The sequence below is a fragment of the Erithacus rubecula genome (genome assembly GCF_903797595.1).
Source record: "Erithacus rubecula genome assembly, chromosome: 6".
NCBI lineage: Eukaryota > Metazoa > Chordata > Aves > Passeriformes > Muscicapidae > Erithacus > Erithacus rubecula.
In genome coordinates this window covers 59823983-59848852 of record NC_136688.1, presented here as the reverse complement: position 1 = coordinate 59848852, position 24870 = coordinate 59823983, and the positions used below count along the sequence as shown (strand labels likewise).

Sequence of the window (24870 nt, the reverse complement as noted above, 5' to 3'; positions counted from 1 at the left end):
ATCTGCAGCCATGCAGGGCTGGGGGCAGCAGGGACACACAGCAGCTGGGAGGGAAATTTGGGACACCCCCAGCCCTGTGAGACCAGGGTCCTGTCAAGAGGAGAGTAACAATAATAGCAAAATAGTATAACAAATTATGGTAAAATTATAACAAATTATACTGTGTTATATTACATTATATCATATCACCACCTTACATCACCTTGTCTATTCTATTCTATTCTATTCTATTCTATTCTATTCTATTCTATTCTATTCTATTCTATTCTATTCTATTCTATTCTATTCTATTCTATTCTATTCTATTCTATTCTATTCTATTCTATTCTATTTACATTCCATTCCATTCCATTCCATTCCATTCCATTCCATTCCATTCCATTCCATTCCATTCCATTCCATTCCATTCCATTCCATTCCATTCCATTCCATTCCATTCCATTCCCTGTGAATCCCTTCCAGATCAGGGTATTCTGGGATTGCATATTTAATAACAATAATGATGATAATAAATGTAAGCAAACATAATTTCTTACTATTGCTACAATGAAAATTATTAATAATAATATTATAATGTTATTATCATGATCAGTACTGCCAGGGTTGCTCAGAGCTGGTTCCCTGTGCAGGCTGAGCAGACTGCAGGGGTGCAGGGTTGCTCAGAGCTGGTTCCCTGTGCAGGCTGAGCAGGATGCAGGGGTGCAGGGTTGCTCAGAGCTGGTTCCCTGTGCAGGCTGAGCAGACTGCAGGGGTGCAGGGTTGCTCAGAGCTGGTTCCCTGTGCAGGCTGAGCAGACTGCAGGGGTGCAGGGTTCTCAGAGCTGGTTCCCTGTGCAGGCTGAGCAGGATGCAGGGGTGCAGGGTTGCTCAGAGCTGGTTCCCTGTGCAGGCTGAGCAGGATGCAGGGGTGCAGGGTTGCTCAGAGCTGGTTCCCTGTGCAGGCTGAGCAGGATGCAGGGGTGCAGGGTTGCTCAGAGCTGGTTCCTTGTCCAGGCTGAGCAGGATGCAGGGGTGCAGGGTTGCTCAGAGCTGGTTCCCTGTGCAGGCTGAGCAGGATGCAGGGGTGCAGGGTTGCTCAGAGCTGGTTCCCTGTGCAGGCTGAGCAGGATGCAGGGGTGCAGGGTTGCTCAGAGCTGGTTCCTTGTCCAGGCTGAGCAGGATGCAGGGGTGCAGGGTTGCTCAGAGCTGGTTCCCTGTGCAGGCTGAGCAGGATGCAGGGGTGCAGGGTTGCTCAGAGCTGGTTCCCTGTGCAGGCTGAGCAGGCTGCAGGGGTGCAGGGTTGGTCAGAGCTGGTTCCCTGTGCAGGCTGAGCAGACTGCAGGGGTGCAGAGTTGCTCAGAGCTGGTTCCCTGTGCAGGCTGAGCAGGATGCAGGGGTGCAGGGTTGCTCAGAGCTGGTTCCCTGTGCAGGCTGAGCAGGATGCAGGGGTGCAGGGTTGCTCAGAGCTGGTTCCCTGTGCAGGCTGAGCAGGATGCAGGGGTGCAGGGTTGCTCAGAGCTGGTTCCCTGTGCAGGCTGAGCAGGATGCAGGGGTGCAGGGTTGCTCAGAGCTGGTTCCCTGTGCAGGCTGAGCAGGCTGCAGGCTGGCAGTTCCTGGAGCAGGAGGCTGAGCTGTCCCAGCTGGACGCACACGGGATCTCATCGGACGAGAGTGACTCCGAGGATGAGCTGACCCCCTCCCTGGCCCAGTTCCTGGATGATGAGGGGGAGCCCACACAGGCCCTCAATGGTGAGTGGGGATTCCCAGGGCATCCCAGAGCATCCCAGAGCCAGGGCATCCCTGGGGCAGTGACTTCCTTGCCCCAGCTCAGGAGCTGCTCCTGCCACAGCATCCAGAGCTCTTCCTGCTGGAAACCCTCCTGCATCCTGAGAGAAGGGCTGGAGCTGGGCCAGGGGGGCTCAGGCTGGATTTTGGGAAAGGTTCTTCCCTCCCCCAGAGGTGCTGGCACTGCCCAGGCTCCCCAGGGAATGGGCACGGCCCCGAGGCTGCCAGAGCTCCAGTTTGGACACCAGGGATGCCCAGGGTGGGATTGTGCAGGGGCAGGGGTTGGATGATCCCTGTGGGTCCCTCCAGCTCAGGATATTCTGGGGTTGAATGGCAGCTTTCATGACACAGGCTGGATACACTTGGAATCCCAGACTGGTTTGGGTTAAAGAGACCTCAAATCCCCCCCATTTCCACTCTGCCATGGCAGGGACCCCTCCCACTGTCCCAGTGTCCAGCCTGGCCTTGGGCACTGCCAGGGATCCAGGGGCAGCCACAGCTGCTCTGGCAATCCCAGCCCAGCCAGGAATTCCCAATTCCCAATATTCCCACCCATCCCTGCCCTCCATAATCTCCAGCCTGGGCTTTGGAGTTTCCAGCGATGGCTGGAGAATTGCAGATTTTTGCTTTGGGAAATACAGATTTTTGAGAAACTATAAAGGAGTATGGGAAACAGTGTAACAGGTGTGAATGAAGAATGCTGTGTGTATTAATGCTGGATTGTCTCCCTGTTGCTGCAGATTCTGAGATGAGGGCAGTGTACCTGAGCTCCCTGCACAGCCCTGCCCTGGGCAGCAGGTACAGGATGGTCCGGCGGGACTTCGACCCCTCGGCCGTTTTCTCCCAGGTGGGAAGGGCAGGGGCTGCTCACCCTGGGGGCTTCCCTGGGGGCACCACAGGAGGTTCCTGGCCTGCCTTCAACAGCATTGCAGCCTTGTTTTGGAAAATGCAATTTCCAACATAAAACTTCAGCCTGGCAAAGGGAAGGATCTGGGGAAACCTCAGAGCCCCTGGCAGAGCCTGGAGGGATCCAGGAGAGCTGGAGAGGGGCTGGGGACAGGGATGGAGGGACAGGACACAGGGAATGGGACACTGCCAGAGGGCAGGGATGGGTGGGATAGTGGGAATTGGGAATTCCTGGCTGGGCTGGGATTGCCAGAGCAGCTGTGGCTGCCCCTGGATCCCTGGCAGTGCCCAGGGCCAGGCTGGACACTGGGACAGTGGGAGGGGTCCCTGCCATGGCAGGGGGGCTCTGGGGGCGATTCAGGCCCCTCACCCCAGTATCTGTGTGTGGGGGGGCTGGGGAAGCCAAGGGCCTTTCTGGGCAAGGAGCAGCAAAACCTTTGCAGCTCTCCAAAACTTCCTGTGTCTCTTTTCCCCCAGATTCCCGAGCAAGACTCAGCTTATGCTGAGGACAGTTTCTGTGTGGGGGATGAGGAGGAGGAGGAGGAGGCCCGGAGTGGCTGCAGTGAGGAGGAGCCGTGTGTGAAGCTGGATCTGCTCCCCGAGGGCAGCAGCAGCAGGGGCCAGTACCTGACCAGGCACAGGAGGAGGCTGCAGCAGGCAGGGAACGGCCCTGCCCCGGGGCACAGGAGGAAACCCTCCCGAATTCTGCTCCTGAGCGACTCCAGCGAGGAGGAGGCAGCAGCCAGCAGGGAGAAGCCCCTGGCAGCAGGGCAGGGCAGGGGGCAGCTGCCCAGGAGCAGGGCTGGGGCAGGCACAGCCCCCCAGCACACACATAGGCTGCTGGGCGTGCAAACCTCGGGGTCTGGCAGGCTGGATCTGCCCCAGGAGCCCCCAGGCAGCAGCACATCCATCCCCCCAGCTGGCTCTGGCTGCAGGAACAGGGCTCTGCAGGCTGCTGCTGAGGTCAGTGCTCTGGGAAAGCAGGGACATGCCTGCTGGGACAGAACTCCTGTGCCAGGGCTGTTGTGGGGGCTGCCAGCAGCAGGAGTCAGGGAATCAGGGAATGCTTTGGGTTGGAAGGGACCCTAAAGCCCATTTCACTGCACCCCTGCCAGGGGCTGGGACACCTCCCAGAGACCAGATTGCTCCAGCCTGGCCTTGGACACTGGCAGGAACCATCTCCCTTTTCTGTGCTGCTAGAGGTTTGTACTCCAGGGTAACCTGGAGTATTTCAGGAGTGAACAAATGAAAATTGGGATGAGATTCTCCCTCGGGTCTGGCAGTGATGGAGGATGGTGGATCAGTGTGGAACAGCAGTGTCCACTGATTCTTTGAGTGTGTAGTTAGAAAATCCTGGTTCACTGAATTCTGAGCTTTCAGCACCTCCCTGAGGTTGGGTTCCTGATCTCTGTCCTTTACAGGACCCAGGTTTTGTTGAATTTCTAAGTGAAAGCTGCTGCTTTTGTCATCCAAACTCTGGGTAATCAGCTCAGCTCAGTGGGGAGATGATACAATCTGAAATTGCTGATATTGCAAAAAAGCCTTTTATTGACTTTATCTAAATCCCCCATGATTTGTGATTTTCAGTGTTCACAGGTGTGCAGCTCTTTGAAGAAAACCCACGGGAGCAGCTCAGGCTCGGCGTGTCCTGCTGCCCCAAACCCTCCCTCAGCCCCAGCTGGGATGTCCCGGGTTCCTGAGGGTCACAGCCCCTCCCTGGCTGGGATGTCCCGGGTTCCTGGGGATCACAGCCCCTCCCTGGCTGGGATGTCCCGGGTTCCTGGGGATCACAGCCCCTCCCTGGCTGGGATGTCCCGGGTTCCCGAGGGTCACAGCCCCTCCCTGGCTGGGATGTCCCGGGTTCCCGAGGGTCACAGCCCCTCCTTAGCTGGGATGTCCCGGGTTCCTGGGGATCACAGCCCCTCCCTGGCTGGGATGTCCCGGGTTCCCGAGGGTCACAGCCCCTCCCTGGCTGGGATGTCCCGGGTTCCTGAGGATCACAGCCCCTCCCTGGCTGGGATGTCCCGGGTTCCTGAGGATCACAGCCCCTCCCTGGCTGGGATGTCCCGGGTTCCCGAGGGTCACAGCCCCTCCCTGGCTGGGATGTCCCGGGTTCCCGGGGATCACAGCCCCTCCCTGGCTGGGATGTCCCGGGTTCCTGAGGGTCACAGCCCCTCCTTAGCTGGGATGTCCCGGGTTCCTGAGGATCACAGCCCCTCCCTGGCTGGGATGTCCCGGGTTCCCGGGGATCACAGCCCCTCCCTGGCTGGGATGTCCCGGGTTCCTGAGGATCACAGCCCCTCCCTGGCTGGGATGTCCCGGGTTCCTGAGGATCACAGCCCCTCCCTGGCTGGGATGTCCCGGGTTCCCGGGGATCACAGCCCCTCCCTGGCTGGGATGTCCCGGGTTCCCGGGGATCACAGCCCCTCCCTGGCTGGGATGTCCCGGGTTCTCGGGGATCACAGCCCCTCCCTGTGCATCCTGGCCGACAGCCGGGAGATCAGCTCGGGCCCGGAGGTGATCTCCAGCCTGCGGGCCGTGCACGGGCTCCGGGTGCAGATTTGCTCCCTGGGCAGCAGCGATTACATCGTCAGCAACCGGCTGGCCGTGGACAGGCTGCTGCAGTCCGAGCTGCAGAGCCCCGGCAGCAGGAGCAAACTCAGCCAGAGGCTGCAGCGCCTGCAGGGCACATTCCAGAGGGTCTGTGTCATTGTGGAGACTGACAGGGCCAGGCCAGGTGCGTGTGCCAGGATCCTCTGACTGGGCACAGGGAAAGGGACACAGGAATTGGGAATTCCTGGCTGGGCTGGGATTGCCAGAGCAGCTGTGGCTGCCCCTGGATCCCTGGCAGTGCCCAAGGCCAGGCTGGACACTGGGACAGTGGGAGGTGTCCCTGCCATGGTAGGGGTGGGATGGAATTGGATAATGGGATGGGATAATGTGATGGTATCTAAAGTTCCTCCCAACCCAAACCAGTCTGGGATTCCATGTCTGGAAAAAGCACAATTTGATCCATGCTCAGAGATTTGTTTCAAAAATGCAAACTCTGCACTGCGATGATTCCACAATAACAGGCTCTGCTTTCCTTGCTCCCCTCCTCAGGAGAAATATCCCGATTTTCCCAGAGGACTCAGTACTATGATGGGGTGCTCTCAGCCTTGGTCCAGGCTGGGATCAAGATGCTCTTCAGCTCCTGCCAGCAGGACAGTGCAGCTCTCCTGAAGGAGCTGGCAGTGCTGGAGCACAGGAAGGATGCTGCCATCCAGGTGCCCACGGAGCCCGAGGGGCACCGGTGGGACGTGCTCAACTTCTACCTGAGCATCCCCAACCTCAGCTACGGGGCTGCCCTCAACCTCTGCCACTCCTTCAGCTCCATCACAGCTGTGGCCAACAGGTAACACCAGCACAGCCTGACAGGGCTCCAGGGGCTGGCCTTCTGCTCCTTCTCCTACCCTGGAACCAGGGAATTCCTTCCTGCACCTTTCCTGCTGAGATCACTGCTCAGGGAATTCCTTCCTGCACCTTTCCTGCTGGGATGGCTGCTCAGGGAATTCCTTCCTGCACCTTTCCTGCTGGGATGGCTGCTCAGGGAGAGCCTTTCCTGTCCCATCTCAGCTCTTTGCACATTCCAGTCTCTCCTGCTGAGCATCCCAGGGCACTGACACGGGCTCTGCTTCCACCCTCCCTCCTGCTCCTCCCTCTCTTTCCCTCGGGCATTCCCTGTGTTCACTGCTCAGGTGTGCTGCCAGCCCTCGGGCACCTGTGCAGAGGTGACCACAGCAGCTCCTGGCTCTGTCCCATGCCGGTGCTGCCCCACCTCGGGCTCCCGGTGCTCCCGGCTCTGCCCGTCCCACTCCAGGGCTCTCCTGTCCCGGCTCTGCCCGGTCCCGGCTCTGCCCGGTGCCGGTTCCACCCCGCTCCAGGGCTCTGTCCCGTCCCGGTTCTGCCCGGTCCCGGTTCTGCCCTGTCCCGGTTCTGCCCTGTCCCGGTTCTGTCCGGTCCCGGCTCTGCCCGGTCCCGGCTCTGCCCTGCTCCAGGGCTCTCCTGTCCCGGTTCTGCCCTGTCCCGGCTCTGCCCGGTCCCGGTTCTGCCCGGTGCCGGCTCTGCCCGGTCCCGGCTCTGCCCGGTCCCGGTTCTGCCCGGTGCCGGCTCTGCCCGGTGCCGGTTCCGCCCGCTCCAGGGCTCTCCGGTGCCGGTTCTGCCCGGTCCCGGCTCTGCCCGGTGCCGGCTCTGCCCGGTGCCGGTTCCGCCCGCTCCAGGCTCTCCCGCCTCTCCCGCAGCTCGCTGCCGGCGCTGGCGGCGGGGGCGCGGCTCAGCCGGCCCCAGGCCGAGGAGCTCCAGCGGTTCCTGCGCCACCGGTTCGATCCGCAGCTGCTGCCTCGGGCCGTGCCCGCCCAGGGCAAGAGCTGAGCACCGCACTTTACCCGCTCGGGAGTGGATGTAAATTATGGAAATAAACACAGACACATATAAACACGTCACAGCTCGGGCTGCGGGAGCTGCGTGTCCGCAGGGGCCGGGGAGATGATCCCGAATTCCCGTAAAAGCCACAAGGATGGCTCGGGTACAGCGGCAGAGCTTGGGGGGATGGCCAGGACTGGCGGCAGCGCGGATCGCCCCGTGTTTGCAGGTCCCAAATGGCAGGGCCGGGGGTACAGGGAGGGCTCTGGGGGTCCCGGGGCAGCGCCTTCCCCGCTCCCGCTGCCTCTCCCGCTGCCTCTCCCGGCTCAGCTGCCGGAGCTTCCCCAGCCTCTGCTGCCCCCAGCTGGAAAAGGATCAGCAGCGGCACTGCCGGGACAGGCTCGGAGAAATCAATCCTGAACAGGAGCTGGGTGAAATCAATCCTGAACAGGAGCTGGGTGAAATCAATCCTGAACAGGAGCTGTCCTGGGCAGCTGGGGCAGCCACCCTCACCTGCAGAGACTCCAGAGGAATCCCCAGAGCTGGGAATGTTCCCTGGAGAGGAGAAGGGTCCAGGGAGAGCCCACAGCCCCTGGCAGGGCCTGGAGGGATCCAGGAGAGCTGGAGAGGGGCTGGGGACAAGGGATGGAGGGACAGGACACAGGGAATGGGACACTGCCAGAGGGCAGGGATGGGTGGGATATTGGGAATTGGGAATTCCTGGCTGGGCTGGGATTGCCAGAGCAGCTGTGGCTGCCCCTGGATCCCTGGCAGTGCCCAAGGCCAGGCTGGACACTGGGACAGTGGGAGGTGTCCCTGCCATGGCAGGGGGGCTCTGGGGGCGATTTAAGGTTCCTTCCCACCCAAACCATTCTGGGACTCCAAACCAAGAGGATGAAGCCTTGCAGGCACCATTCCAAGCTGGACACCTCCTGGATTCTGCCACCCCACAACTCTGAGTAAGCATTCAGTAAAAAAAAGTTATCCTTGTTTATTACATAAGGGAAATGTAACAATTCAAGCTCTCTAGAATAAATTAGAAAGCAATTTCAGTTCCTTCTAGACTGCACCTGCATTTATTACAGACAGCCCAGAAGATATTTTAGCTAAAATGAATCAGAACTTGGCAGTCAGTGGTAGCTTTGTACATTCCTGCTTCACAGGAGAAAGCAGACAGAGGAGGAAGTGCTGCTTTGGACACATGGAAAAGCCAAGCAGTGCTGGCAGGGAGATGGGGTTAAACCACACAAAATCACAGCAGGGCAGCTTTTCCAAACTGAACTCCTCATCCCAGCATTCCCTCCCAGGGGGGCAGCAGAGCAGGAAGTGCTGAGCAACACCCACAAAATCCATCAGATGGAAAAGTACAAATCCTCCTGCTCCTCACTGGACGAGTCTGGAGTCTCAGCCGTGAAGAGCTTCCCCAGCACCGGGGCTGGGGTCACTCCTGCAATGCAACCAGGGATCAGAGGGGCTGAGCCAGGGGGTTCAGAGAGCAAAGGGCTGCTGGGCACAGCTGCTGGGGCTGCAGGGGAGGGGAAGGAGCTGGCAATACTCACTCTTGGCTCTGCAGGAAACCGGCGTGCCCAGCGCTGCTGAGGCCTGAGGGAGGGAAAGAGGCTCAGCCAGGGCTGGCACCAGCTCAGGCTCCCCATGTCCCACAGTTCCCACAACTGCTTTCCCTGAGCCACAGGCACAAGGTGCTCCTGGGATCCCAGGGTTTCATGGAAAAGCCTGGGAGAGTGAACAATCAATTCCTACATTCAGGAGCTGGGATACAAGGTGACTTATGGTCACTGTTAGGAGCTGGACTGGATGATCCTTGTGGGGCCCTTGGGTACCTCAGGATATTTTATGGCTCTGTGGTCATTGTTCCTTTTCCCACTGTTCAGGAGAATTTAACAAGATCATGGAATTCCAAAGATGATGGAATTCCAGAGCAATGGAGTTAATCCTGACAATACCGAGCTCCCTGCAGGAACTCCTCCCCTCAGCAGCAGACCCCAAACCCAGGAGGGTTCCCATTTGCCATGCAGGGGCCCCAGCAGGGGCTGTGACAGTGGCTCAGGTGGCAGTGGCAGTGCCCAGGGGAGCAGCATTACCCATCTCTTCGTGACCTTGTCCCAGGTGCCTCGTCTGCCCCGTGTCCTCTTCTGCATGCGGAACACGTGCCGGTCACAGTCCTGCCTGGGGACAGGGACAGCCTTGGGAGGGGGGCTTGGGATGCTCCAGAGACACCTTGGGATGCTCCAGGGAAACCTTGGGATGCTCCAGGGACCCTTGGGATGCTCCATGGAGCCCTTGGGATGCTCCATGGAGCCCTTGGGATGCTCCAGGGACCCTTGGGATGCTCCAGGGACCCTTGGGATGCTCCAGGGAGCCCTTGGGATGCTCCAGGGAGCCCTTGGGATGCTCCAGGGACCCCTTGGGATGCTCCAGGGACCCCCTGGGATGCTGACATGGAGCCATAGGGAAGGTGCAGGGCCAGGAGCAGCTGCTGCTGGACAAGTGACCACAGCAGCTGCTGTGGGGGCACAAGGAGGAGCTGGGCTGGATCATGGCCTGCAGATCCCAGGGCAGGGATCCCACAGGGATCATCCCTGTCCCAGGGCCAGTCCAAGCCCATCAGACAAAGCCCCACTGGCTCCAGGCTCCCAGATGGCTCCAGTTCCTTGAGCAGAGCAGGACTGAAGGCTCTGCTGAGGCTGGAGCCCAAGCCAGGCCCATGAGCAGGGGCTGAGCAGCTCCAGCAGCACATGGAGCTCTTCTGCCTCTTCTAGGGGAAGAGCTTTGCCCCAGCAGGAGGGGCTGGAAGTGAGCTGCTGTCCCAGCTGCAAGAGGCACCATTCTCAGGGACAAAAAGGGACCTTGGGGCAATGGCAGGCTCAGAAGGCTGCTGGAGGAGCTCCTACCTGTTGATGGGGACCAGCATTCCAGGGCTGATGTGCTCACACTGGGGGGTTTTCACCGAGGGGAGCAGCCCTGAGGAGGGGGTGAGTGGCAGCTCTGACAGCCTCAGCTCCTCGCTGTCCTCGTCACAGCTCCCTCGCAGTGCTGGCAGCTGCAGAGCCACCCACAGTGTCACTCACTGGGCTGGGCAGCCCCCCTGCCCCTGCTGAGCCCCAGCCCCAGCCCTGGCCCACAGCAGGACCCAGGCTGGGTGTCCCTCCAGCCCTGCCCAGCCCTTGGCTGAGGGGGTTTGGTGCTGTCACACCAGAAATGTCATTTCTGGTTACAGTCCCAAACTGCCCAGGACAGCTCAGAAGGGAATTACTCAGGGGGTGCTGTCACCACTCAAAGGCTGCTCCCACCCTGTCCAACCTCCTCACTGCCACTAGCCCAGGGCTGCTACAGCAGTGAAGGAAAGAAGCCTCTTCCCCCAGACCCCCAGGATTTTTCTGGTGGCACAGGAGCCCCTGGCACAGCCAGCAGAGCAGTGCTGCAGCTGCTGCTGGCCCAGCCTTACCTGGACCCTCCTGCTCTGGAAGGGTGTGGCAGTGAAGGCATCCTCGTGGTTGTCCTTGGGCAGCTGCTCCAGGAACTCCCTCATCTGCTGCTTCCTTTTGAGGGTGCCCACCTTGGCAGTGATCACTGGCTCCTTCTTATCTGCAGGGTGCAGACAGGAATGGCCTCAGACAGCAGCTATGGGTTAAAACTCACTGCCTGCAATCACTGCCACAGCCCACTGCCTCCTCTGGTGGAATCTCACAGCTGCTTTAGGATCCCTTTTTGCTCTCCAAAGCAGTTTCCCCACTCCAGGGGAGGGCACAGCAGAGCCACCCACAGCTCACTGTGCCTGTGACACAACTGTGCTCACGTGTGCCTTGCAGGGAGCAAACCCACAGGGGAGTCCCTGGCTCAGGAGGCACCAAGGCTCAAACAGAGGCTCTGCTGCTCTGAGTCTGTTCCACTGAAACCAGGCTCAGGGAATGCTCAGCTCAGCTTTGCATCCATGGCAAACACCAGACAATGGGACTGGGCTGTGCTGACTCCACACTGCCCTTGTGCATCCAAGGACCCAAATCCCATCTGGGCAGAGCTCTCAAGGACCTGCTGGGCCCCCAGGAGCCTCTCAGGGTGTCAAGAGCTCTTTGCCCTGAGGGGTCAAGGTCACTGAAAGTCTTGCCCTCAGGCCAGCAACTGGAAAACTCTACAAGGAACCTTCCTCATCACCTCAGTCATTGATCACATCCTCCAGCCCACACACCAGCAGGTGACCCTGTCACACCCTGATGTGCTCTTGTGGATTTATCCCATGGAAAAGCTCTTCCAGCCCCAGCACTGCCCCACATCCCCAAGTGCCACATACACAGGGCTTTTAAATCCCTCCAGGGATGGGGATCCAACCCTGCCTGGGCACTGCCAGTCCCTGAGCTCCCTTCCCATGGGGAAATTGCTGCTGGTTCCACCCTGAGCCTGCCCTGGCCCAGCCTGAGGCCGTTCCCTCTCCTCCTGTCCCTGTTCCTGCAGCAGAGCCTGACCTGGGGCTGTGCCCTCCTGCCAGGGACTTGTGCAGAGCCACAGGGGCCCTGAGCCCCCTTTGCTCCAGCCTGAGCCCCTGCCCAGCTCCTCAGGGATCCTCCAGCCCCTGCCCAGCTCCTCAGGGATCCTCCACCCCCTGCCCAGCTCCCCCAGGGATCCTCCAGCCCCTGCCCAGCTCCTCAGGGATCCTCCAGCCCCTGCCCAGCTCCTCAGGGATCCTCCAGCCCCTGCCCAGCTCCCTCAGGGATTCCCCAGCTCTGCTCCCTTCCCTGGACATGCTCCAGCCCCTCAGTGTCTGAACCCCAATTATTTACCAACCACACCAGTCCCACAAACAAGATACTGGTACCTTTCTGCTCAGATTTTCCTGAGGTGGTTTTCCTGGGCTGCTGCTTGGAGCCTTTGCCCTGCTGCTCCTGCAGGTACCTGTCCTGGCACTCCTGGGCCGAGCGGGACCCCACGGCCATGGCCACGTCCTGCCAGAAGCTGCTCCTGTGCTTGGGGAGTGCAGCAATGGCCCTGCCAGGACAGCACAGGGACACTGCAGGGACACACAGGGACAGGGCAGGGACAGGGCAGGGACAGGGCAGGGACAGTGCCACGGGCAGGGAGCTGAGCCCACAGAGCTCCTGGGCTGCCACTGAGGCACTCTGGGCTCTGCCTCCTCCTGCCCAGAGCAGCTGTGGCTGCCCCTGGATCCCAAGGCCAGGTTGGACATTGGGCCTGGAGCAGCTGGGACAGTGGGAGGTGTCCCTGCAGGGATGGCAGGGGTGGCACTGGGGGGGATTTAAGGGCCCTCCAACCCAAACTGTTCTGTCATCCTGTGGTGTCTTTGTCCTGGGTTGCTGTGCCCAGCAATGTGAGTTCTGTCCCATCTGCTGACCCGGCTGGGGCAGTGCCCCTGATCTCCTGGCACACATTCTCTGCTCATGGGCCATCTTTAAACCAGCTGGGCAATCATCTTTATCTTCCCACAGCCCATCCTCCCTCCAGCAGATATCTCCTGTTCATGGCCACTGAGTCCCAGGGCATGGCTGAGAAAATTCCATCATCCCACTGGGAGATGCTCCAGCCAGGGCAGGAGCCAAGCCTTTCCTACCCAGAGAAAAACTGACATTTGGGACACCAAGGCACCTTCTTTCCACTGGATTCCAGAGGAAAACCAGAGCCTTGCACATCATCCCTGGAGCTTCAGAGGAAACTGCCCCTTCTCCAGGAGCACTGCTCCAGCTGAGCCACATCTGCCCCTGCAGGAGGATGCAGCACCATGGAATGGGACTGTGCCACCACCCTGACTGACTGACTGTGCCAGCTTGGATTCTGACTCTGCCAGGGCTGGGATTGCTCTGTGTAATACTGCATTGCTAGTTTAATTGTCCTAGGAAAGAACTGTTATTCCTATTCCCATATCTTTGCCTGAAAGCCCCTTAGTTTCAAAATTATAATAATTTGTAGGGAGGGGTTTACATTCTCCATTTGAAAGAGAATCTTCTGCCTTTATTGGCAGACACCTGTCCTTAAACCAGGACAGTCTTGTCCTAAGAACAGGCAAATTTATTTAAACACCTTCAGCTGACAGATGTGTCACAGGATAAATTTCCTGCCCACTTGTACAGGTCCCCTCAGACCTGAGCTCCTGCTCATCTAGAAGAGCTAAACCCAAACATGGCCATTTTACACTCCAAGTGTCTATTAAATACTGCCCAGTGGTTGAAGTAATTGGATGATGGATTAATTAAACACCCTTGCAGTTAACCTGCCCTTACCAAACCTGCCATGGTTAACCTGTTACTGCAATCTGAGTGGGAACCTTCTCCCTCTCACCTGTGGCCTTCACCACACTGTACTGATGCTTCATTTGTGAAGAAAATTAACAGGGAATAATAACCCAAATTATTATTAGGGAATAAAAATAGGGAAATAAGAGTTTAAATAGGGAATATTTTTAATGGAGAATTAAAACACAAAGGAAACCTGGGAAATGATGAATCTGAAAACTTCCAATCCAGAGCATTCAACCCCTCCTGATGCCTGAGATAAACTTTTCCCTCTGAACACAGAGTGAGCCCTTACCTGTGAAGCTGCTGCAGTTCCTTCTCAGACCAGCCATCAGCTGCCCTTGGGAACAGTTGCAGAGGTTTCTGCCCCTTGGCCCTGTGCTGCTGTCCTGGTGCTGCTGCAGCCCTGGCCCTGCTGGGGGCTGCAGTGCCTGTTTGCAGCTGGGCTGCTCTGGCATTCCTGTCCTTCCTGTGAAACTCCTCCTTGCTGCTGTCAGAGCCACTGTCACACTGCCAGCCAGGGCTGCTGCTGCCCTGTGCCCTCCTGGCCTGGCCAGGCACCAGGGAACCACTGCACTCAGACCTTTTCCCTTCAGAAGGGGGCTCAGACTCCTGACTGGACTCGGGCCCACTCAGCCTCACCAGCACATTCTGGGAGGGCTTTCCTGTCCTTTGGCCACAGGACTTGTCTGCATTGTCCCAGGAGCTCTCAGAGCCAGAGCAAGGTTTCCAGTTCCGAGACTCTGGTTTCAATATGGATTTGTTCTTCCTCTTGATCAGCAGTGGGGGTTCCTCACTGGACTGCTCCCCCTCATCCTGCTCTGGGGGCTCCTGGCTGAGGAGAGCCCTCTCCTTCCCTGGGAGCTGCTGCCTGGCTGACCTGAGGGAGCTCCTGTAGCCCTGCTGGAACATGCTCAGCTCAGCAGAGCCTGCTGCTCTCTGTGCTGCCCCCGGGGCTCTGCTGCTGTGCTTGCTGTTTGAGGAGCTGCCCCTGGCAGGGAGCTGGTGTCTGGCTGCTGTGGCCCTGACTGCAGGATCCTTCTCCTCCTCATCCCAGAGGCAGGGCCTGTCCCTGCTGCTGCTGCCAGCTCGGGGTTCTGCTCTGGCAGTGGCTCCTCCATGGCTGCTGCTCCCTGCAACAGACAGAGCCAGAGCCCTCAGGGGTGCAGCACAGGGATCTGCACCCCCTGCCAGAGCTTTACCTGCCAAACTACAAACTCAGAGCTGCTCTCAAGGGCTCTCCAAAACTCTACAGACTGAGCAGGCACATCCCCCAAGCTCTGCTGGTGCTCCAGAGAGCTTTTCTGCAGGGAACATTGCAGCTGCCTTAAGAGAGAAACTTCTGCTTTATATTGCATGTTCTACTCAGGCTTCTAGCACCACCCAAATTCTTCTAAAACCAATTTTTTACTAAAAATTCTGTTATTAGTTTTTGCCAACATTTTGTTTCTTTCATCCACATTAAAAAGCAAAGCCAGGTCACTGGATTGCTGAACTCCAAAATGTCCAGATCCCTTCATTTCAATTTCCAGAATGAAATCCCTGTGTTCCCCTTATGTAATTAACAAAGTGATTTACAAGCACAGTTCTTGTTTGGAGCTCTCAAACTCCCCATGAATGCTATTCTGATGATACTTCAGAGAAAAAAGCAGTTGATCATCAAAATATTTGAATAATTTCTTTGCATTAACAGACCCAACCCTACTTCTCCAGCACTTACAATCCCACTGATTCCATTAATAACTTGAAAATAGAAGAAGATGTTTAGTTTTTACCTTTACTTTGGCTTTTTGGCATTTCCTCTGCTGTCCTCGTGTCTTCCAGTGGTTTTTTCTTCTTGGACATGAAACTGGTCTTTCTTTTGGGTTTTTCACTACTAAACATCTTGAAAATAAAACAATTGACTCTAAAGCTTATTTAATCTCCTTTTCTCCAGGCTGAGCCCCTTTCCCAGCTCCCTCAGCTGCTCCTGGGGCTCCAAGCCCTTCCCAGCTCTTTTCCCTTCCATGGAAATCTCCAACCCCTCAGAGTCTCTCTTGCAGTGAAGGACCCAGAGCTGACCCCAGGATTTGACAAATTCCTGTCTGGTACAATTACCTTTCAAAAACCCCCCATTTTTTCCCCAGAAACAATTCCCCATTACATCAGATTTAGAGACCAAGATTATCTGATAATATGGACACAGGACTATTTTTTTAGTCTGTTTTGACCACGTTTCCAAGACTTCCTCTTCAGGTGCCTCTAGGAGCTACACCTGTCCTGTTCCCCAGCTGGCCAAGGTCAATAATCCCATTTAAATCACACTTCAGGGGATCTTACCAGGCTCAGATAATCCACCCCCCCATTTTTGATGGTGACATTGAGGTTCTGATCCACAAACTCCCTCTGCCCACACCAGAAGTTCAGGGGGGGTTTGACGAGGCGCCCGCTGCGAGTGTAGACCCTGCTCGAGTCCCTCCTGGAGCTGTCCCTGGGTGTTACAACTGCAAGGGGAAAAAAGCACAAACAAAAAGAGTTTTGTCCTAAATACTGCACGGAAAACTTGGTTTTGCAGATTGCACAAGCAGAGAAACAATGTTGTGTTTTAGGGAAATGTAAAACATACCCAAAGTTGTTCTTTTCAAAGCATTGTGATAGAAATAAGAGGACTGAAGTAGGAATTTTTGTAACTTATAAATTTACTGTGGGGAACTTTCTACCTCTACTTTGTTTAGAAGATTATAAATACTGTCAAAGTCGTTTGAGGAGGGAGAATGATAAAGAAAAGTTATCACATGGAACAGCTGCTCACTGAGACAAATGAAAATGAAAAATAAATGGGAAAGATGAGAGGAAAGCATAAAAGCTTTTACAGTGCTAGCAAGGAAATCTGATTCCTGCAGTAACAAACAGCACAGGGGGGCTTGGGAAAGTCTGAGTTAAACCCCAGAGCTGTCAGTGCCCAAGCAGGGACTGCCCTCAGCCAGACCAGGGGGTTTTTCCAGCTTTACATTTCCTGGAGACACAGCCAGCATAATGAACCTTTCCACAACCCACTGCAGCCACCCCCAGGTGTCTCTAGCAAAGGAAGGGATTGTTAAATACTCACAGCTGTTCTCATCATTCCCTGGTGATACCTCATAGGTGGAGTTCCTCAGGGCACGTTTCTTTGCATTGCCTGCTGAGCCTCCTGCAGTTTCCAACACATCAGTTCCCCCCACAGAGTCATTCTCCTCATTTTCTTCCCCACCACTGCTTTGTGGAACTCGTTCTTTCCTAATGGTTTGGAGTTTTTGAGACAAGAAATGATAAGCACTGAGGAAGCTGTTCTTTAACAAACAGTGAGATGTGAAGCCCTGGCTGGCAGAGCAAAGTGGCTTCATGCCCACTCTAAAACATTTCACACTCCTCTGGTGTAATATCCTCAAAAAGCAGAGTCTCAATGAACACTCAGAACACTGATAGAACAATGTAGAGAATCTCCAAAGAAATTACCTCCTCCTTTCCTCAAGGAACTCCTCCACATACTCCTTCCACCTCCTGGAGAAGCCAAAGGTGAATTTCTTGATGAAGTGGTAGGGGAAGCCTGGGGGGGGGCACAGGGACATGAACAGCTCAGCAGGGCAGGCCCCCCTCAGGGGGAAAGAGAACCCCCCAGAGCCTCTGAAACCCAAACACCAGAGCAACTGACCCCCACAACTCCATCCAGCACACTCCAGTCACTCTTAGGCCTAGCAAACCTCTGCAGTACTAGAGGTTCTCTCACCCTGCTCACAAGCCTTATGCTGCTGTCTTTCCTTCTCAGAATATTAAACAGAAACAAATACAAGTTCTTAGCAAAGGAAATAAAAAAATCTTCAAGTCAGAGAGCAGCCAGATCAGGTATTTATCAGCAGGAACCCAGTGCTGCAGGTGAGAAGGAAACACCAAAGCCACAGACACATCTTTGGGCCAGCAGTGAAGGTGTGTTGGGTAAAAATGGTGTAACACCCCTGGGGCTCACCTGTGTTAGGGGAAGCAATGCTGAGGGAAGGGCTGGAGCTGGGCCAGGGGAGGTTCAGGTTGGATTTTGGGAAAGGTTCTTCCCTCCCCCAGAGGTGCTGGCACTGCCCAGGCTCCCCAGGGAATGGTGACATTCCCAAGGCTGCCTGAGCTCCAGGGGGTTTGGACAGAAGGGATGCCCAGGCTGGGATTTTGGGGGTCTGGGCAGGGACAGGGACTGGGCTGGGCAATCCCTGTTGTGGGTCCCAGCTCAGGATGTTCCAGAATTCCAAGTATTTATTCCACCTATGGCACAGAGTGTCTCAGAGCTGCCTGTGAGCATTGACAAGAGGAGCACACAGCAAGGAGAACAAATCCTGTATTTCCACCTGCATGGAAATCCCATTTCCCTTCACATCCCACATGCCCCAAAGCAGCTGGAACAGTCTGTAACTTGCCAGGCACTCAGGTCAGCAGCTCACCTTCCTTCCTCATGGCAGCTGAGTCTATCTTGCCCTGCAGCAGGTACACAGCACCCGTGGAGGTTCTCACCTGGCTGTGGCTGAGGCGCTCGGTGATGGCACTGCTGTGCCACAGCAGCTGCCTCATGTCCCTGCCAAAGACACAGCACAGCCCTCAGCTCAGGAGGGACTCAGGCAGCAGAGCTGGCACTGCCTGGGGAGCAGAGCTGGAACTGCTTGGGGAGCAGAGCAGGAACTGCCTGGGGAGCAGAGCAGGAACTGCCTGGGGAGCAGAGCAGGAACTGCCTGGGGAGCAGGAACTGCCTGGGGAGCAGGAACTGCCTGGAGGAGCAGAGCTGGAACTGCCTGGGGAGCAGGAACTGCCTGGGGAGCAGAGCAGGAACTGCCTGGGGAGCAGAGCTGGCACTGCCTGGGGAGCAGAGCTGGAACTGCTTGGGGAGCAGAGCAGGAACTGCCTGGGGAGCAGAGCAGGAACTGCCTGGGGAGCAGAGCAGGAACTGCCTGGGGAGCAGAGCTGGAACTGCCTGGGGAGCAGAGCAGGAACTGCCTGGGGAGCAGAGCTGGAACTGCCTGGGGAGCAGAGCTGGCACTGCCTGGGGAGCAGAGCTGGCACTGCCTGGGGAGCAGAGCAGGAACTGCCTGGGGAGCAGAGCTGGAACTGCCTGGGGAGCAGAGCTGGCACTGCCTGGGGAGCGGAGGCTGGCACTGCCTGGGGAGCAGAGCAGGAACTGCCTGGGGAGCAGAGCTGGAACTGCCTGGGGAGCAGAGCAGGAACTGCCTGGGGAGCAGAGCTGGAACTGCCTGGGGAGCAGAGCTGGAACTGCCTGGGGAGCAGAGCAGGAACTGCCTGGGGAGCAGTGCTGGCACTGCCTGGGGAGCAGGAACTGCCTGGGGAGCAGAGCAGGAACTGCCTGGGGAGCAGAGCTGGCACTGCCTGGGGAGCAGAGCAGGAACTGCCTGGGGAGCAGAGCTGGAACTGCCTGGGGAGCAGAGCTGGAACTGCCTGGGGAGCAGAGCAGGAACTGCCTGGGGAGCAGTGCTGGCACTGCCTGGGGAGCAGGAACTGCCTGGGGAGCAGAGCAGGAACTGCCTGGGGAGCAGAGCTGGCACTGCCTGGGGAGCAGAGCAGGAACTGCCTGGGGAGCAGAGCTGGAACTGCCTGGGGAGCAGAGCAGGAACTGCCTGGGGAGCAGAGCAGGAACTGCCTGGGGAGCAGAGCTGGAACTGCCTGGGGAGCAGAGCAGGAACTGCCTGGGGAGCAGGAACTGCCTGGGGAGCAGGAACTGCCTGGGGAGCAGGAACTGCCTGGGGAGCAGAGCTGGAACTGCCTGGGGAGCAGAGCTGGAACTGCCTGGGGAGCAGAGCTGGCACTGCCTGGGGAGCAGAGCTGGCACTGCCTGGGGAGCAGAGCAGGAACTGCCTGGGGAGCAGAGCTGGAACTGCCTGGGGAGCAGAGCTGGCACTGCCTGGGGAGCAGAGCTGGAACTGCCTGGGGAGCAGGAACTGCCTGGGGAGCAGGAACTGCCTGGGGGAGCAGAGCTGGAACTGCCTGGGGAGCAGGAACTGCCTGGGGAGCAGAGCTGGCACTGCCTGGGGAGCAGAGCAGGAACTGCCTGGGGAGCAGAGCAGGAACTGCCTGGGGAGCAGAGCAGGAACTGCCTGGGGAGCAGAGCAGGAACTGCCTGGGGAGCAGAGCAGGAACTGCCTGGGGAGCAGAGCTGGCACTGCCTGGGGAGCAGAGCAGGAACTGCCTGGGGAGCAGGAACTGCCTGGGGAGCAGAGCAGGAACTGCCTGGGGAGCAGGAACTGCCTGGGGAGCAGAGCAGGAACTGCCTGGGGAGCAGGAACTGCCTGGGGAGCAGGAACTGCCTGGGGAGCAGAGCTGGCACTGCCTGGGGAGCAGGAACTGCCTGGGGAGCAGAGCAGGAACTGCCTGGGGAGCAGAGCAGGAACTGCCTGGGGAGCAGGAACTGCCTGGGGAGCAGAGCTGGCACTGCCTGGGGAGCAGGAACTGCCTGGGAGCAGAGCAGGAACTGCCTGGGGAGCAGAGCTGGCACTGCCTGGGGAGCAGAGCTGGAACTGCCTGGGGAGCAGAGCAGGAACTGCCTGGGGAGCAGGAACTGCCCTGGGGAGCAGGAACTGCCTGGGGAGCAGGAACTGCCTGGGGAGCAGGAACTGCCTGGGGAGCAGTGCTGGCTCTGGCTCTGCCTGGGGGAGCAGTGCTGGCTCTGCCTGGGGGAGCAGTGCTGGCTCTGGCACTCCCTGGGGGAGCAGTGCTGGCTCTGGCACTCCCTGGGGGAGCAGTGCTGGCTCTCCCTGGGGGAGCAGTGCTGGCTCTGGCTCTGCCTGGGGGAGCAGTGCTGGCTCTGGCACTCCCTGGGGGAGCAGTGCTGGCTCTGGCACTGCCTGGGGGAGCAGTGCTGGCTCTGGCTCTGCCTGGGGGAGCAGTGCTGGCTCTGCCTGGGGGAGCAGTGCTGGCTCTGGCTCTGCCTGGGGGAGCAGTGCTGGCTCTGGCTCTCCCTGGGGGAGCAGTGCTGGCTCTGGCTCTGCCTGGGGGAGCAGTGCTGGCTCTCCCTGGGGGAGCAGTGCTGGCTCTCCCTGGGGGAGCAGTGCTGCTCCCTACTTTCTGAGGGCTTCACCTGGATGTGCTCTGGGCTCAGTTACTTGTCCTCTGCCTCTCCTGGGCCTGGGGCAGGGACAAACTGAACGTGTCCCCCTGCAGTGTCACTCTCAGGACAGCAGCCCAGCTGGGATGGGCTTGGGGCAGCCTGGGGCACTGGGAGCTGTCCCTGCCATGGCAGGGCTGGGGCTGCATGGCTCCCTCCCAGCCCAAACTGTCCACAGCTATTTGATATTTGATTTATTCCTCTGAAGCTTTCTGATTTTCTCAGCACAGGACTCTGACATGATTTCAGCAGTAATTCCCTGGATGCTGGCTCTACCTCTCTGCCCACACAAAGGAATTATCTCTTCTTTGATCAAGCAGGCAAAGCTCTGCACCACTACCTGGTGTTTGGTGTTTGTTTACTTTGCATTTAAATAATAAACTGGTTCTTACTTTCTTTTCCCTTCCACACAGATTGCTGTGTTTCCAGTCAGCACTTTAATCCTCCAGCTGTTCAGGCAGATGTTTTTCTTCTGTTCCAGAGGAAAAAGAAAAAATATTTTAGAAGTATTTATTAGCCAGCACCCCTCAGTGATCAGAACAAATTAGAAAAAGCATCTCCTGAGCTACAAATCTGGAATATTGGAGGATATCTCTGCTCAATGCTGAAGGTAACTTGGTTTAATTCAGGAAACACATCAAACACTCTTGGCCACAGTGAGGGAGAACAGAACAAGTCCCTTGATTTCCCCAGGGACCAAGGGAAACCCAAGCCTTGGGCAGGTGCCAGGCTCCCAGGGAACCCCAGGGATGCAGCACTGCTTTCCTGGGATTCATTCAGAAGGGAGGAATGCTGCAGGCTGCACTCTGCTCTCCTAGGAAAAGGTTCTGCTCCAGTTCAATGGAGCAGGAGCCTGAATGACCCACAGCAAAGCCAAGCCCTTCCCCTCCCCATCAGCAGAGCACGTGGATGGATCCATGGCCAGCTGGGAAAGGCCTCTCCTCCCTGGATCTGAGCAGGCAGGGCCCATGATCACACCACACTAAACCAAAAGTGCTTCTTTCACACAAAAACCCCAAACCCTGAACATCATGGAGCATGGGAAAAAAAAAGGAAACCCTTTGCATGAGAAAATCTACAGGTAAAATCTAATGGAATAACAGTTTATTCTCCTCCGAGTGTTCCTTGCTTTTGACAATAAAAATAATAACTTTGAGCCACCAGCCCAGAGAAATTTCATTTTCCCTAAAGGATTATTTTCTCCCACCTCTTTCTGTGCTTTGCCAGCAGGTTGGTAAGGAATTCTCTCCAAAAGGACCCTGGGGGATTTTGCCAGCTTCTGGCTCCTTGGAATCCGGAGAGGAGAGGGGGGCAGGTGGCTGCAGGGGCACTGGGAGGGGCTTGCAGGGCTGCTGTCTGCTGCCTTTGCCACTGCTGCAGCAGCTGCTCTGCTCCTGGGCTGCTGCTCTCTCCTCTCTTCATTCAGCTCTGTACCTTTTGCTTCTCCATTCCTCCACCTTCCTTCTACCTGATCCCCATTTTCCCAAGGGGAGGAGGTTTGCAAAGGAGTAGCCATTGTACTGAGAGACATGTCTCCATCAGCATCCACTTCCACAGACTCCACCAGGAAAACATCCACATCATCCTTATCAGAGTCCACAGCCCCATTCCCTGGCTGCTCAGCACAGGCAGGCTGCACTGAAGGATTCTCCACGGCTGTGGAAGGAGGGATATCCTGCTGGGTATGGGCTGAAGGTGCTGGAGCTGTCCATTTAAAGGAAAAACAACAACAACAACAAAGAAATTAGGGATATTAAGCAAAGAAACAGGCTGCCCAGGGGTGGGGGTGTGCCCATGGCAGGAGGGATTTAGAGCCTGTGGGTGTGGCACTGGGGCAGTGCTGGGGGCACAGCTGGAGCTGAGGGTCTCACAGGGCTTTCCCAAGCTCAGCAATGCCCTGCTGCTGCCTGGAGCACCTTTGTGCTCTCACAGCACCCAGTACCTCTGCGCTGCTGCTGCAGTTGCCACTTCACCCGCAGGAAGAACTTGTGGGGGGTTTCCACCACGGGAGGCTCTGCAGGGAGCACTGCCTGGGGCTCCAGCCCAGCAGCCTGAGGGCAAACTGCCTCTGGAAAACAACCAGACAAAAAAAAAACTCAAAACCTCTTTCACTTTGGGCAAGAAAAGCATTTTCATGGTGGGTGGAAGAGTGGAGGGGCAATGATTTTTTAATATGCTTTTTATAAAAAAACAAAAAAACCACAGAATCCCAGGAAGGTTTGGAATGGAAAGGACCTTAAATCCCATCTCATTGCCAGCCCTGCCATGGCAGGGACACCTCCCACTGTCCCAGGTGCTCCAAGCCCAGTGTCCAGCCCGGCCTGGGACACTGCAGGGATCCACCCTCATTGTAAAACAGTACTAAAGAGCCAGCAGGGAGAGCCCAGGAAGATGCCCCAGTGGGATGTCAAACCCCAAGCAAGGTTCCATGAACCTTTCTCTTCTCTGCACAGACTGCATGGAATAGTTACAGTAACTAGATTTGATTTTTTTAGTTACAAGCTGGTTTTGAAGGTGTTGCACGGGTCAAGCCCACTCGTGAACACAACAGAGTGAACAGTTAGAGCCAGAGGCAGGGGAAACCCAGAGGGAGAGAATCCTCTATGATACAGAGCAGGAAAGAGACATCAGCACTGCTACAGACACATTTCAGCACCAAACAAACCTCACCATCCAAGTTTTTTTAATCCCAGCCATCTGGGGTACAACCAGTGCTGCTGCCAGTGCTTTTTACACCCACCAAAGGTGTTGTGGCTGCTTTTTCCAGATCCTGAAAGAGCCATAAGTGGGACATGGAGAGAAAATGTTCACACCTGAGGCAGCTCTCCTAGAGAAGCTGTGAAACAATAATTGCTTCCCAATCAGTCCAGACTCTGCACTGATGGCTGTTGGTCAAGGAGCTCTGTCCTCCCCATGGGCCTTCCAAGGAGGAAGGGTTAAGGCAATTGGCAGCAGCACTGAGAGCTCTTTCCTATCAACATCTAACTCCAGCGTGTTGCAAAATAATCAAAACCTCTCAGCAAAAGGGAAGTATGAATAAACAAACTGTAAACAAAGAATTATGAAGTGTAGGAGAATGTGAAAATCAGGGATGTCACTTACAGCAGCACAAGATGCCTGAAAGCTCCATGAACTAAGCTCCAGGTAGAAATTCTGAAGGCGAACAAACCATTGGAGACACCGAGGGCGCATGGAACTCACCTGGTGCCCGCTGGGCGCTGCTCTCGGCCCGGGCCGTGCCCGGCCAGCGCCTCCCGGCCCCCGCGGGGCTCAGGATCGCATCGGGGGCCGCCCTGCGCCGCTGCTCCGCCCGCGCCTTCATCCGCTGGAAGATCTTGGCCGGCGACTCCTGCTCGGGCGGCTCCGGAGCGCGGCGCTTGGGCGGCCGCTCGGGCCCGGGGCCGGCCCGGGTGTCGGTGCCGGGCCGGGGATCAGGGCCAGCCCCGGGCCGGGTGTCGGTGCCGGGCCGGGGATCAGGGCCAGGCCGGGTGTCGGTGCCGGGTCGGGTGTCGGTGCCGGGCCGGGTGTCGCGGCCAGTTCCGGGCCGGGTGTCGGTGTCGGTGCCGGGCCGGGGATCAGGGCCAGCCCCGGGCCGAGTGTCGGTGTCGGTGCCGGGCCGGGGATCAGGGCCAGCCCCGGGCCGGGTCTCGTGGCCAGCCCGGCGCTCCGGCCCCCCGCGCTGCGGGCCCGATGCGAGGCTGCGCTGGCCCAGCAGGAGCTGCTTCAGCGGAGTGACGGTCCCCACGGGGACGCTGCTGAGCGACACGGAACGGAGCGGCGGCTCTCCCCAGAGGGGCCGGCGGTGGCAGCTGGGGGTCGCGGCGATGATGTCGCAGGTTGGGGCGCGGCGGTGGCGGGCGGGTCCCGGCTCCCTCATGGCCGCCGATTGGCGCCGCCGCTCCGGCCGCGCTCCCGGCCGGGCCCCGCCGCCCTCACCGCGGCCCGCGCGCAGATTCGAGCGCAGCCGCCGCGCCCGCCGATTGGCGGAGGAGGGCGCGACTTCGGGACGAGACCACCGCGCGCGGGTGCGGGGAGTGAGGAGAACTAGAGCCCTTCTCAGACGCGATGGGGCAGGCGGCAGCAGGCCCGGGCTATGCCGAGCTCCCCTCTGCTGGGCGCGGTGGTTGGTTCCGCCCGTGGGCGGGCTCCGCGACCGTTGGCGCTGAGGCGGGAGGGGCTGAGGCGGGGCCGGGCGGAGCTCGCAGGAGCGGCCGGAACACAATAAAAGTGTCGAGGGGCGTCGCTTTGCCTCGCCGGAACCCTTCCGGTGTCACGGAGGTGCCGAGCTGCAGTCAGACCGAGCGCGGCTTCAGCCCCCAGCGCGGCTCCGGAGGTGAATAACGAGAGGTGCGAGGGGCCGGGCACGCCAGGCCCGAGTAAGTGTGCAGGGCTGTGCAAAGAGCCGCAGTGCCCGCTATTAACTGATCATTAG

The 24870-nt window shown here is 57.8% G+C and overlaps 2 protein-coding genes across 2 annotated transcripts in view; one reads left to right on the top strand and one right to left on the bottom strand.

Moving 5' to 3' along the window:
• Nucleotides 1-7127, top strand: part of FANCM (FA complementation group M) — a 58738-nt gene extending 51611 nt beyond the window's left edge. The window contains exons 18-23 of the mRNA XM_079307888.1: nucleotides 1574-1727; nucleotides 2504-2610; nucleotides 3147-3632; nucleotides 4266-5406; nucleotides 5772-6063; nucleotides 6950-7127. Of these exons, the coding sequence (XP_079164014.1) occupies nucleotides 1574-1727; nucleotides 2504-2610; nucleotides 3147-3632; nucleotides 4266-5406; nucleotides 5772-6063; nucleotides 6950-7079 (2310 nt within the window). The 3' untranslated portion in view covers nucleotides 7080-7127. The remainder of the gene's footprint in view (nucleotides 1-1573; nucleotides 1728-2503; nucleotides 2611-3146; nucleotides 3633-4265; nucleotides 5407-5771; nucleotides 6064-6949) is intronic.
• Nucleotides 7128-8302: 1175 nt separating this feature from the next.
• On the bottom strand, nucleotides 8303-23895 carry MIS18BP1 (MIS18 binding protein 1). Its single transcript, XM_079307889.1, has 16 exons — nucleotides 23640-23895; nucleotides 22381-22506; nucleotides 21646-22142; nucleotides 20831-20907; nucleotides 17773-17903; nucleotides 16805-16895; nucleotides 16419-16585; nucleotides 15650-15813; nucleotides 15106-15214; nucleotides 13626-14463; nucleotides 11902-12071; nucleotides 10537-10676; nucleotides 9983-10131; nucleotides 9173-9257; nucleotides 8630-8672; nucleotides 8303-8517 (listed from the first exon to the last, which is right to left on the bottom strand). Exons 1-16 carry the CDS (start codon nucleotides 23758-23760, stop codon nucleotides 8423-8425), a joined length of 3003 nt encoding a protein of 1000 aa, XP_079164015.1. The 5' UTR covers nucleotides 23761-23895; the 3' UTR covers nucleotides 8303-8422.
• Nucleotides 23896-24870: the final 975 nt, after the last annotated feature.